The sequence below is a fragment of the Paroedura picta genome, chromosome 4, assembly GCF_049243985.1.
Source record: "Paroedura picta isolate Pp20150507F chromosome 4, Ppicta_v3.0, whole genome shotgun sequence".
NCBI lineage: Eukaryota > Metazoa > Chordata > Lepidosauria > Squamata > Gekkonidae > Paroedura > Paroedura picta.
The window spans coordinates 123,660,786-123,675,148 of NC_135372.1; the positions used below are offsets into that span (position 1 = coordinate 123,660,786).

Sequence of the window (14,363 nt, forward strand, 5' to 3'; positions counted from 1 at the left end):
AGTAACATCCCATTCCACAATGTCTCTGTTCAAAAGACATGCTTCTACCTACACTCTGAAATAAAGGCAGGAGAGAAGTACTGTTCATATCCCGGTGTGTTCCCAAGTGCCAGAAGGTCATGGGCCAACTATCCATCCCAATAATCATCAGTTAGAATACATGACATGGTGTTCACTTTGCATCTGTACTTTCTCTTCCCCCCACCTGCCATTCCTGAAGTCTCTTGGCCAGACTACAGATTAATTGGATACCAAAAAGACTCAGAGTACAAGGACCACCACCTTACCCATTACAGCAGTGGTCCCCAACCTTTTTGTCACCGGGGATCGGTCAACGCTTGACAATTTTATTGAGGCCCGGGGGGGGGGGTAGTCTTTTGCCGAGGGACGCTGCTGCCGCCGCCTGAGACCCTGCTCCACTTGCTTTCCCCTGACTTCCTGCCACCCATTGGGGGGCGCTGCCAGCAGCAGCTGCGCAGTGCCACGCAGAGGGGGAGCCCCAGCCATGGCGGCCACTGGAGAGCACCAAAGGTGAGCCGGCGGCAGAGCGGCAGGGCAGCCCTCAAGGCAGCAGCTGGGTAGGAGAATGAAAAGGAGCTGCGGCCTGGTACTGACTGATCTTCAGACCGGTACTGGTCCCCGGACCGGGGGTTGGGGACCACTGCATTACAGCATAAAGGTAAAGGTATCCCCTGTGCAAGCACCGAGTCATGTCTGACCCTTGGGGTGACGCCCTCTAGCGTTTTCATGGCAGACTCAATGCGGGGTGGTTTGCCAGTGCCTTCCCCAGTCATTACCGTTTACCCCCCAGCAAGCAGGGTACTCATTTTACCGACCTCGGAAGGATGGAAGGCTGAGTTGACCTTGAGCCGGCTGCTGGGATTGAACTCCCAGCCTCATGGGCAAAGCTTTCAGACGGCTGCCTTACCACTCTGCGCCACAAGAGGCGCATATTGTGTATTAAATACAATGTTATGCATGGCTGAGATATGTCTTTTGACATGAAACCAAAAAGGCCTCAAAATGTTGTGTAAAATTGCGCAGTGGGGAAGGGGGAAGAATTATTTGCAAGATACCTGTGCATTACTCCCAAGACACCCAGTCTGACTTGGTCACAAACATGAAAGCGGATTAGGGCACTGAAATGATATCTGAAAATGTGCTTTCTATTTGCTAGACAGCAAACCTAACGGGTGGAGTAAAACGATTGGCTTCTTGAACATCACACCAATAAAACATCTCCTAACCAATTAACGGGCGTGAAATGCTAAATGTTTTGTGATTAGGCCCATCTGCCGAAAGTGACTACATGCATTTGTGTTAATAAACAAACAGCCTGGCACTCCCAAAATAGCTGGAAAATGGAGTGACCTTTTTATTCTGTCCAGGAAAGAGCTGGATCTAGCTCAAAGTCTTGCATCTTCTTACAGCTGCTGCAGTACAAGTTGTTACTTTATCTGACCTGATGGTCTGATGGCCTACAAGGGGAATTTTTTTAACTAGGTAACCATCCTGTTGACTATCTCTGCTGATGAAAGATTTCCAACACCAAAGTATAACTGCTTCAAGCCAGCTCCTGCAGTAACCCCAAATATCTCCACCCCATGCTTCTTAGGGCTGATCCTGCGTTGAGCAGGGGGTTGGACTAGATGGCTGGGAGTACACTCCCAGCAGCCAGCTCAAGGTTGACTCAGCCTTCCATCCTTCTAAAATGAGTACCCAGCTTGCTGGGGGGTAAACTGGGGGGTAATGACTGGGGAAGGCACTGGCAAACCACCCCGTATTGAGTCTGCCATGAAAACGCTAGCGGGCGTCACCCCAAGGATCAGAAATGACTCAGTGCTTGCACAGGGGATACCTTTACCTTTATAGATGCCCCTCTCCCTTGGGGAAGAAAAGAGGATAAGATCAAGAAAGAAAAAAAAACAGATTCTGAAGCAAAAATTTTGGTGATTAAACAAACCAAAATAAAACACATATCTATTAGCTTGCCGGAGTGAACTGTCAGCTTCACTGATTAGCGTACAAAGGAAACATTCCCATTTTTTATCTAACAGGTTACTTGCTCTTGTGGGGTGCGCAAGAAGTGGGTGATTTGCCTTTGGAAGGCAGGATCAGGCGGCAGAGGCTATGCGCATTCCTGATGGGGTGACTTGGCTTTCAAACTTTAGACTCCCGCAGGTTCCTGATGCTATCCTTTCTGTCAAATCAACAGCAGCTGGATTTTCCTGAGCGGAACAGGAAAATCTACTTCTAAAGTGCATTGAAAGTGCATTATCTTTTGTGTGCAGAATACGCCCAGGTCTCTCAAATAACCCCAGGCAATTATAAACCATACAAGTACTGCGTCATTAAGCTTCTGCACTGTTAAAAAAAAAGTATTTTAAAATCTGATCATAAGCACCAAAGGAATTTTTACAAATACGTAAATAGCACGTCAGCTTCTCCCCAGAATTACCACTGTATGGCCGTATGCATTTTCTCCAACATGTACAAAACAAATTGTCCAATGCACTTAAGAGAATACTGTCTGCACATTTTGACTCACTGGAAAAGACCTGTGCAAGTAAGCCCATCCACGTTTCCGCCCTCAGACATTTTCTTTCTTTTTCTTTGGTTTCCCATGTGCTCTCATAGATTACTTGCTAGGAACCTATTTCTCTTGCTTGCCAAGGAAACGCAGACAAGGAGCCGAGATAAATCTGTAAGCATCTCCCTTTCTGTCTCAACTCATTACACAACATTAATTGTGGGCTTGTAGGATCAGCCCTCCGTGACAAGATATTGAACGGCTACAAATTCTTGAATTTGTGCAGACTGCCCTTTGAAAGGGCCTTACCATGCCGTCTCAGTACAGAGAAATGGCCCTTGTCTCAGGTAATCAAAGGCTGCACAGAAACAGAAGAGAGCCTGTTTTCGGCAAAGCAAAGAAATGGCATTGCACACAGGTGTCTGTGTACACCATGCGTGATCCTGCATACCGTTGGGATGCTGCAGTGGGGTTTAAGCAGCCCAGTGGCACAAAACTGCTGTCATGCTGAACAAGCAGGTGTAAAGCTGTGGACATAAATGAAATGGGGAAGTGAGGAAAGGGCTACAATACTCAGCCACATACTGTGCACCTTTTGGTAACCTTTATCAGCAGTGCCCTGGTACAATACTGACACGCCCATTCTACTGTTGCCTCTGTTCACAATCTTCATTGTGCAAAAATGTGCTGGGCCAGAGACAAGAGAGGGACGCAATACATGGGTGTGTCCCCACAATTGATGCTGTCATCTCTCCCAAAGGCTAATGTCCATTGCCAGAAAAGAGAGGGATGCTCTGGTCATCGACTCAGAGATCGTCGGAGGCCTCCTCACATTCTTCATTGAGCACAAAGCTTAGTTTCTTCGGATCCAAAGAGTAGGGGGCCTGGCTTTGCAAAAGAGACCCCAAGGCACGGATGACCCTACGGCAGGAGGCCCTGAGCCGAGTCAAAAGGCCCTCGCTGGCCGTCAGGTACAGAAGGGGGTTGAGGGCACTGTTCAGGCTGGCCAAGCCTCGAGTCACTTGGTAGGAAACATAGATGCTTTTCAAAGTCTGGTTGCAAGACCCCTGGAGCTGCCAACTGCGGGACAGTAAGTTGAGGTTCCTGAAGACGTGATAAGGCAAGAAGCAGACGGAGAAAAGCACCATCACCAGGACGGCCAGTCTGATGCTCCTCCGCTTGAGGTTGGGGTCCACGTTGCTATTCCTCCGAAGGGTCACGACCACGTGGCAGTAGCATCCGATGATGATGAGGAAAGGGACGACAAAGCCGGTCACGGTTATGGCCAAGGTGTAGGGCAGGTATTGACTCAAGTTCTCGTGGCCCGTCGTGTCGTGACACCGAATGCCCGTCTCATCCATTTTGCTGAAGGTGAAGTCAGGGGACAGCTGCAGGATGACCCAGCCCCAGACCAAGACGCTGAGCAAGAAAGCCGGACTGAGCGTCTGGCACCGGCCCAGCATCCTCAGCGGGTGCACGATGCCCAGGTAACGATGCACGCTGATGCAGGTCAGGAAGCCAATGCTGGCGTACAGGTTGAGGTGGAAGAGAGCCCGCGTCAGCCGGCACCACTCGTGGCCGAAGCGCCACTGGCGGCCCCGGAGGTAGTAGGACACCAAGAAGGGCAACGTGACCACATAAAGCAAGTCAGCCACACTGAGGTTGCACATCAGCACGCTGAGGGTGCTCCAGCTGCCCCTCCGAGAGCTGGCGCACAAGTTCCACAAGCCCAGCCCGTTCCCCAGAAGCCCCAGCAGAGACACGACCAAGTAAACGGCGGGCAGGAAGCTCTCGGGGAACTCCGTGTTCACAGGACACATAGCTTCCAGGCCGGTGCCCAGGCTGGAGTTGGCCAAGCTGCTGGCCGGGGTTTCTTGCTCCAAGTTCATGGCGGAGGCCAAGCGGGCAGGAGGAGGACAGGAAGTCTGCAGGAATCAGAATCAGATCCTCCACAGATGTGACATCAGGGAAAGGAGCAGCTCCAGCAGAGAGGAAGCCAGCAGGCAAGGAGTCCCCCGCTTCCCAAGTGGTGATGGAGCCAAGAAGACCTCATCAGGGGAGACAGGGTCGTCGTCGTCGTCTTCTTCTTCTTCTTCTTCTTCTTCTTCTTCTTCTTCTTCTTCTTCTTCTTCTTCTTCTTCTTCTTCTTCTTCTTCTTCTTCTTCTTCTTCTTCTTCCTCTTCTTCTTCAGGGAGGTCTGGGGGAGCCTGGAAGGTCTGCAGAGCAGGAGAAGTGGGCGGGAAGGCTTCAGGAACCAGCGCCGGGAGAAGCCAAGAGGGGAGGCTGAAGGGGAAGAGGGCGCAGGAGGGTTCCCTCGACGGGGTATCCGCAGAGACTCCTCGAAGGGCGACGGGCCGCTGAGGCGCCTTTCTCCCGCTCTCGCTCCTCTCCGGCTGCTCTCGGAGGCCGGCCTCGGCCACGCGTTCGTCTTCCGACGGCTGCGCGGCGTCGAGGCGGCTGCCGCACAGCTCCCTCCCAGCACCAGCCCAGGAAAGCTGCCCGGCGGACTGCTGCGAGCCTGCGGCGCGCCGGGAGAGACTTCAGCGCCGGGCAGGCGAGGCGGGACGGGGCGGGAGCGCCGGGGAGGGGCCCGGCCGCGAAAGCGGCAGTGAGGGCAGGCTGAGACGAGCGGGCGGGCCCGAGGCCGGTGTGCGGGAGAGAGGGGGCGAGGGGGGGGACGGACGGCGTCAGGACATCAGGGGGAGAAAGAGAAGCTGCCCGCAGCGCCCGCGGCCTTTGCAAAGCGGCTGGGTTTTGCAACCCAAAGTCAGCGCCGGGGTCTCGCGGGCGACAGGCCCTTGAGCCCCAGCAGAAGGAGCGTGGCTCTCCCGCGTCCTGGAGGCCCCTTTAGCGGGTCGTCCCCGGGCCAACTTTTCCACGAAGAAGAAGTCGACGACAAAGCGCCGTCGAGTGGCAGCCGATCCCGTCGGGCAGGCCGGAGAGGAGGCGAGGGGGTGCGCGCCTGCCCTCTCCCCCCCCCCCCAGCGGCCCAAGGACCAACCGGGATAGTCAGACCCTGCTTGGCTTCCAAGCTGGGTTGTAGGGGGTGGGAAAGCTTGTTAGGAGGGCCCGCAGGCCCCAAAATTCCAGAGCGACACAGAACCTTCTGCCAAATTCGGATCTAACTAAGAAGAATACAGCGGCCATGCACCGGTCATGCTAAACTAGTTCACATCGGGTGGGTACTGGGCGGGGACAGCTGGGTGTTTAGTGATCTTTAACAGCATTCTAGACCAACCAGTGCACTGGGATCCCACCTACACTATCACTTGCTGGAATAAAAATGTAAATTATCGAGAAAATCAAATGTATCGATTGGTGTCTCCAACAAAATTGGTGTTTAGACATTTTAAAACATGCTGCACAGGAAAGATTACTCAGCACAAACGTTTGGATAATACGACATGAGCCTTGAACGTGAAAAACGCTTTATTCTTAATCCAAACTCTCTCTTCCGTGTTGATTCACAACACTATTTATTTTAATTTGTATCTCCCCCCTCGCAAAGTCTCGGAGCAGCTAACCAAATAAGCCCCAATGAACCCGTAAAATAAAATAGTATAAAATTGTAAAACAGATAAGATCATACAATTCTTCCATAAGGAGGAGGTAAGGCCTAACTTCATTTCTGGCGGTCTACATTCTACAATATTCACATCTTGTATAAACAACTTGTCCATTCGCACTTCACAAATCAAGATGTACATTAGTGTGGAGCCCCTGTGTTCCAGGGGCCCCTGTGCTTACCCATTAGGGCAGCCCTGTCCTTGACAGGGAGTTGAAAAAACGATGCTGGTTACTCCTGGGTGTGGGAAGCTTCTATTGTGGGTACTTCAGCACAATCTGAGCTTTCAGAGGATCAAAAATAAACCGGGTTCCTATTTGTTTTCAGGGAGTGTTCCATGTTTACCCCGTTGGTCCAAATGCAGAAGAATGTGACGACTGCCAGTTCTGATTTTGTGCATGCCCTGAGCAAAGCCCCCCTCCCCCCCTTGTCACCTCCCTTAGGGGGCCTTCTGTTGTAGCTTAGCAAGTGTCACCATTTCATCAGTGAAAGAAGTAAACAGTTGTTTAGTTGGCCCATTTAGCTAATTAGCACAGGGCCTATTAGGCCTCCAGTAGAAGTGTCCCACCAGGGAAGGAAAGTCCTATTCATAATGAAGTCGTTTTAGGATTCACCATTGGTTGATCCATGAATTGAACACTGATAGCATGTTTTCTATCACGTACACGAGGAAAAGCTTTGGGGGCAATTTCATGTGACTTGCTCTGAGTCTTGTAGAAGCAGCCAACATAGTGTAGTGCTTAGAAAGCTCAGCTAATCAGGATGTGGTTATTTTCTATCCTTCATGGAACCATTCCTTAAGTTCTGTTAGTAAACTCTTTTTATAGAAGCTAAACACACATGTCTGGCATGATCATTTATGTTTACGCCAACACATAACTTCCACACAAACGCGGGGCCATACATGAAAAGCCAGCATGGGGGAGTGAATAAGGTTTGATCTTGGAAACCCAGGTTCAAATGCCCTTTCTGCTGTGGAAGTTTGCTGGATACTCTTGGGGAAATCTCTCTCTCTGTCTCTATCATTCTCTCGGCTTAACCTACCTCACAGGGTCATTGTAAAGATATAATAGAAAACTGGAGAGAATTATGTTCACCCTCCACACCTTCTTTGTGGAAAGACGTGCATCAAATGAACAACTGGCAAGGGTAGGCTATAAAAGTTGCATTTGTGATTGATGTTGCTAAATAAATACATGATTATTGCCATTAAAGGTATCTGACTCTCTCAAATAAATGCATGTCCACATAGAGAGGCTTGGGGCCTCTCTTGGCAGTAGTATGGCTGCCACTGCAGAGCTGGTCTGTGGAGAGGGAAAGAAGAAGAGTTACTTATATCCTGGATGGGTGGGTGGATGAGTGGTTTCAAAAGAACCAAAAAAATCCCCAATAAATCAAGGGAATAACTTTTAAAAAATGAAGTGAAAGCTAAAGACACAAAAATGCATGCAAAAACCAGGGGATAAACCAAGGTGGTATGGGGCTAGAACCGAAGGAAAAAATGTTGCAAAAACCCACTGTTATATTTTGGGCTAATAGAGATGTTAGATTTTATTCCATCCTAACACATAATACCCGGTTGGGTTGCCAACTCTGGCTTGAGCAGTGCCTGGAGATTTTGGGGACGTGATGTGATACTGTAGGGCCCACTCTTCAAGGCTACCTTTTTCTGGAGGGGAACTGTTCTCTAGGCTGGAATCAGTTGTAATTCTGGGTGAACCTTTTGCATATTAATAACTTGGGTCTTCTGCTTTCAGATCCCTGGCACCTGGGCTGTTGCATCCACAAATGGTTGGCAACTAGACTGTCTTGTCCACACAGGAAAATCTAATTGTCAATTATTGCTGTTGGTGCAATAATAGTGAAATATCCAGCAATGTGCAGGTGCAGCCCTGGTAGCAATAGTACAATGAAGGTGCAGTAGCTACCATTTATCTGTAGGGGTGCATATATTAGTGTTCTGTTAGTTCTTACTATCTCATATGGTTTGCATGTATCCAACATGGCTACATTCCTGGAAGGCCCCATATTAAGCTGCATGGAATGGAACTTCATCAACTGTAAAAGACCTATGTGTACTGCCAGTTTGGTGTAGTGGTTAGGAGTGTGGACTTCTAATCTGGCATGCTGGGTTCGATTCTGCACTCCCCCACATGCAGCCAGCTGGGTGACCTTGGGGTCGCCATGGTGCTTATAAAGCTGTTCTGACCGAGCAGTGATATCAGGGCTCTCTCAGCCTCACCCACTTCACAGGGTGTCTGTTGTGGGGAGAGGAATGGGAAGGCGATTGTAAGCCGCTTTGAGCCTCCTTCGGGTAGAGAAAAGCAGCATATAAGAACCAACTCTTCTTCTTCTAATGGTTGAAGACATTTTTTTCATTGTATCTGAAGATGTGTTCATACACACAAAAGCTTATACCTTGAATAAGACTTGGTTGGTCTTAGAGGTGCCACCAGCCTCAAACTTTGTTCTGCTGCTTCGGACCAACATGGCTACATACCTGTATCTACCTGTGTGTACCTCTAGCGTGACTGTGGAGAACACTTATCCACAATAACACTTTTCTCAACAGAACACAGCACAGACTCTTTCGGGCATCCTTAGACAACAGTTCTGCTCTGTGTCGTTGAGTTGACCACTGGCTCCTTGTTCCTTATTGCAGCATCATTTGCTGGTTAAAACCACAGTCTTAGTTACAAACCATTTTTGTGCTGACCAAGAATGAAGTCCTGTACAGGGTTGCTCCCCTGAGAATCCATTGACATCAGTGGATTTACTGGGGAAAGTCTGCAAAGGTTTGCACTGCGAAGACACAATGCTGAATTTTGGCTTGGTGGGGTGGAAGTTACACAGGCCTGTTACAGGATGAAATTAGAAGCATTTGGGTTTGGGGTATGTAGGAAGATGAACAGGGCAGTCCTATGACTTGAGTCACTCTAGGAATGATGCCACGTTACTTCCAAACAGCAAGGGGTGGGAGAGAGAGGGCTAGACAGCAGACCAGCTGCTCGCTTCTCCCCAGCCCAACATCTCTGCCTTCTCAGCTAAAACACAATAGCCTTGGCTGCTGGGAGAATCCTGGCAAACTGAAGCAGCAATAAGGAAAATTCATGCCAGCAACAGGCTGGAGCATTGGTTGTGCCCAGACTGGAAGATCTCCACCAATGGTTCATACGGATAGCTGAGTTTGCTATTACTGTGCAGATATAGCAAATACGGGCCAGAGAACAGAGCAAAAACGATTTCTGATTCCAGTCGTACTGGCAGCTGTATTGTAGCATGAATCCCAATAGCTGTCAACACAAGGAGAGCGAAATCTTGCCACGCTGTCACTGAAAACTTGTTCTCTTCAAACGGTGGCTCTGAGAAGCAATGCCAGGGGATGCTAGTTTTTAATTTTATGAGAATCTGAAAGGAATACTTTCCGATAGCTCCCTGTACATGTCAGCCTGCCTTATACTGCATCTACCAAGGTCAGCGTAGCGTTCTCCAGGGACTCAAGCAGAGGTTTGTTGCATCCCCCGATATTTTGAACTGGAAGCATCAAGGACTGGAACATAGGCCTTCCCATGGGAAATAGATGTCCTAGCACTCAGCCACAGCTCTTTAAACAAACGCATACAGCCCTCTGTTCTGCATTCCTTGTCAGCACCAGCCTCTGCTGTTTTTGATCAGGGTAATAGGGAAAGGCTGGCATGAAGCTATTCCTGGCATTAATGCTTGTTTTGGGAACGGTGAAGAGGCGAGGGACTGGTGAGCAGTTGTTCTATTTTTATTTACTTACCTTGCTATCACGTCACAGCTGATTTATGGAGACCCTGAAGGGTTTTCAAGGCAAGAGACATTCAGAGGTGGTTGGCCATTGCCTGCCTCCCAATAGCGACCCTGGAATTCCTTGGTGGTCTCCCACGCACTGACCGGGGCCAACCCAGTTTCCATAGTCTAGTAAGACCAGGCTAGCCTGGGTTATCAGGGCTATCTTAGAACTATGATTTTGTATTAGAACATATAATCTGGTGTCTGAGATTATGAGCCTGTCAAGTTCAGCATATTGATTCCAGCAGGGGGTAATCAGATGTCTATGAGGTGAAGGATGTGGATGCTGGCCATCACCAGTCTGCCTTCAGTATCTAGTGCTCACAGATATACTGCCTCGGAATATGGGGGTTCTATTTTGAGATGGTCGCTAACACTCACCTGAGACCATAAAAATTGAATAATTAAATCTGTCAATCACTGCATCTTGCAACATATTTAATTCTTGCAACGTAATTTTTTAAAGATATGGACATAGACAGGGCTATACACAATGGAAATGGAAAGAAACTGCACTGGATGGTGCAGGGATATGGTAGGTTACTCTGTCTCAGTCTAGCCTACCTCACAAGGTGTCGCATGGTTAAAATGCAGGAGAGGAGAATCATCTCCTTTAGGAATCATTGCTTTAGGATGGTTAGGGCTGATCCTGCGTTGAGCAGGGGGTTGTACTAGATGGCCTGTATGGCCCCTTCCAACTCTATGATTCTATGATTCTATCTCAAAAGCCATTTGGGTTCCCTCTTGAGGAGAAAAAGCAGGGTATAAATATATGTTTATAAATAAAGGAGACTGTAACCCACTTTGTCCAGGAAGTACAGAGCATGACTGCCTTAGAACAGCAGGATATAAATGATTTCATAAAGACAGCCAGCTTTCTTCTGGTGGGGCTGTGTATTCAACAGGCAAGGCTTCAAGGCAGTGTCTCAGTTTGTATGCTGAATTTCTGAGAGGTATGCATTATTCAGGGCACTTCTGTACTGAGTACAGCAGTGGCCAATCTTTTTCCGGCTGTCATTTGTTAAAAACAAGCACTTGGCAGAAGGGACATGAGGTCAGGTGACTGCTTGTTAAGGAATTAAGTTTCTGCCTCAAATCCATTTTGCTATAGCCATTAGTCCTCCTCTTCTGTGACATCAGTAACAGTTTGGCATGGAAGCCGCAGCTTCATATCTGGGACACTTTTGCACCATAGCCTGAAGATCCCTGGGGTCGTGCAGTGGAGGATTTGTTCCAGAATTGGAGCGTTCCTCTCCCTTTAGTCCTTCCCTTGACCTGACACGTCGGCACAGTCTGTTTTTCTGCTGGTTCAGATGACCTGAAGATGGGTCACACGCACTGTTGAACCAAAGAGGCAGTGTTCCCTGGCAGCATCATTTCATCAGTTGGTCTGCTGTTTTTGCTTTTCTTTGCTTATCCAAACATGTTCAACACACCAGCGGCAGACTGGGCCAGATTCCTGGGGCCTGTTTATGCAAGCACCAGAAGCACCTCCGCTGTGTTTGGAAAATGCTGGAATATAGCCCCCATTCTTTGGAATCGAAAGTTTAGATTAGAATTAGGAAGGGCTGTGCTTGTGTGGGGAGAGGAAGGCTGGTTTACTGCACAATCCCATTTTGTAACATGTGTTATACACACACACACACCGAATCCCTATCAACAAAGGGGTCAGAATATCTATTATTGTTGGAGGGCAGCTTTCTCTCCACAGCATCTCTAACAAGCATAACATTTTGACAGATATTCACTTTTGCGACAGAAAGAAAATGGGCTGCCCTTAGGAAAATCACTGGAATGGGAGCCAGACCTGTTCGGCACAAACACACACACACACACACACACACACACACACACACACACACACACACGAGCTTTTGTATAGACATCCCCTTTTGATAGAAAATACACTTTCTGGTTCCAAAGGGCATAAAACATTATAATTTATTTCTGGAAGGAACATTCAATAGCTGCTAAAAGTCAAAAGCAAGAAAAGCTCAAGGATGGGGTCTGGCTCAAGTCCATAATCATAAGAGTTCCTAAATTTGATTCTCTAGGGCATCCTTTTTCCACCTTTTGACCATGAAGGAGCCCCTGAACTAATTTTTCAAGCTTCAAGGAGCCCAGGAAGTGATGTCAGCTGACGACACCTCTCTGCCACATCCCCTGGAAGTGACATCACCAGCTACATTAACAGGCAGGCTTGAGGAGGACTGAAGGGGAAGGGGGGAGAGACAGGAGGCAGTTTAATATGGGAGTAGGCATACAGGCTCTGCCCCTCCCAGGTACAGAAACCATGAGACTACTCACTCATGATCAGGAGGGGGGAAGGGGAGCAATGGAAGTGACCATTTCCATAGCTTGTGGCCAAGTCCATTAAGACAGTAAGGGAAAGGATGCGGACCCCTCTGGAACATCTGCAGACCCTCAGGGTTCCACAGACCAATTTTTTTCTCCAGCTAGGGTTCATCCTCCTTCTCCAAGGCCAGGGCACAGCTGTTCATATGCTGATAGAGTTGTCAGATGCCCTGGTGAAGATCACACTGCTCCTCCACCAATCAGCTAGCCAACGAGGGGGATCACTTCCAACATGACCCAGAAGTGACAACGTGACACTACATCACATTGGGACCATCAGGACAAAGTATCTGGGCACAAACACTGCTTTTGAACCAAATTTATCATCAGGTTTTTCCCAAATACAGAGTGTCAGCCTGACGTCGGTGCATGATGCTGTCAATTTCAGTTCACATCGGAAGTGATGTAGACATGTTGCTGCAATGTCAACTGGAACTCTCTCCTGCTCCTGCTAAGTCTCCCCTATCCCCTGCTAGTTGCCAGGAGGGATCTGGCAACCATATATGCTGATGTAATCTGGCCAATCAGACATGGTTGAACCAGTTTTTAACAAGTGGAAGATACTATCATTAAACCACACCTGGAATCCAAGCACATTGGCCGGCACATGAAGCTTGTGGTTTAGCTGTGTATCAGTAACAGGTCCAGTTTTTGGAATGCCAATCATCATCATGATTATACTATGGACGGGCCTTCATTTATTTTTGCAGTTTCCCCTTTTGCATTAAAAAGTATTAAGTCCCAATGAGCCTTGATCTCCCATTAACTTTTTTTCTGCCCTTGTGTAAGTAATCTTTTTCCAACTTTTAGAGGTCATTTCTACTTTTTCTTCTTATGAAATCATTGATTGTAATTGCTCCTCTAGGAATCTCCACAAGAATATTGTAGATGATGAATAATCTCCACGTGACTGTCTATTGTAGAGTATAGTATATATAAATATAAACATAGTTTCGAATACTGTAGCCCGCTTTGTCCATAAACTCCACAGGACCATCCAGAGGGGGCTCTGAAAAGTCCCTTGTGAGCTACTGGAAGCTCACCAGCTGCTGCTTAGCTCAGCCATCCCCTAGAACAGGGGTAGTCAACCTGTGGTCCTCCAGATGTCCGTGGACTATAATTCCCATGAGCCCAAATGCTGGCAGGGGCTCATGGGAACTGTAGTCCATGAACATCTGGAGGACCACAAGTTGACTACCCCTGCCCTAGAAGACCCAGGAAAAGATCACAAGAAGATGGGCTCTAGTGCTTGTTTCAGCAACACATATACTAAAACTGGAACGATACAGAGAAGATTAGCATGGACCCAGCACAAGAAAATAACCACAAGAAAATGTGCTGTAAACTTTTTTAAAAACCCTTTTCTTTTATGGTATTTCTTTTATCTGTGCTGCTTAGCTGACGTCTTCATTTCTAGTGTCCTTCCTAGTCTATGTTTTGTTTCTAGGATGGAATAAAACTTGGTAATATGCCATGTTGGCAGAGGGAGTAGCTTTGGATATTTTTCATTACTCAGAAGTATCTCTCATTAAAGAATAGGTTGGCAGCCCCTAATCTATTACATTGGCATAAATCCTAGCATGTATTTATTGTGGTACATTTCTTTACACTCTTCCCCCAGCTCCATATGTTGGCAAGACATAAGCTGAGATGCTTTTCTTCATATTTTAAGTAAATTGACTGCGAGCTGCTTCAAGCAGATAGAAATAGAATATACATTTTAAATAAACAACTGTTGGCACACTTCCTGCACGTCCACCATCTTTTCCTGCAGCTCCAGTGTACATATTTCTTCCCAATCCAGCTTGAATCCAACAAGTTTTACCTTTTCCTATTTCCCACAGGTCATGGCCCCGCTCCGCTCCCCAGAGCAGTACTCCCTGCGCAGAAGAGATTGCACACAAGTGGCCGCAGAGTAGTTAAAAAAAGATTTTGCAAGAATAATTATTCATGTAAAAATTTACACATATTTCTGTATGCAGTGCTAGAAGGGGACTTCTCAATTTATTTTATTTATATTTTATTTATTTATTATTAGATTTCTATACTGCCCTCCCATATGGCTTAGAATCCTTCAATCTTGTTCTGGCCTCAGCG

The 14,363-nt window shown here is 47.8% G+C and overlaps 1 protein-coding gene and 1 non-coding gene across 2 annotated transcripts; one reads left to right on the forward strand and one right to left on the reverse strand.

Moving 5' to 3' along the window:
- Window positions 1–3,119: 3,119 nt before the first annotated feature.
- LOC143836324 (P2Y purinoceptor 1-like) lies at window positions 3,120–5,049 on the reverse strand. The gene has a single exon (XM_077335493.1). The coding sequence runs from the start codon at window positions 4,417–4,419 to the stop codon at window positions 3,337–3,339; it is 1,083 nt and encodes a 360-aa protein (XP_077191608.1). The 5' UTR covers window positions 4,420–5,049; the 3' UTR covers window positions 3,120–3,336.
- Window positions 5,050–13,511: 8,462 nt separating this feature from the next.
- Window positions 13,512–13,618, forward strand: LOC143836934 (U6 spliceosomal RNA). Its single transcript, XR_013230847.1, has one exon. It is a non-coding gene; the product is annotated as a U6 spliceosomal RNA (small nuclear RNA).
- Window positions 13,619–14,363: the final 745 nt, after the last annotated feature.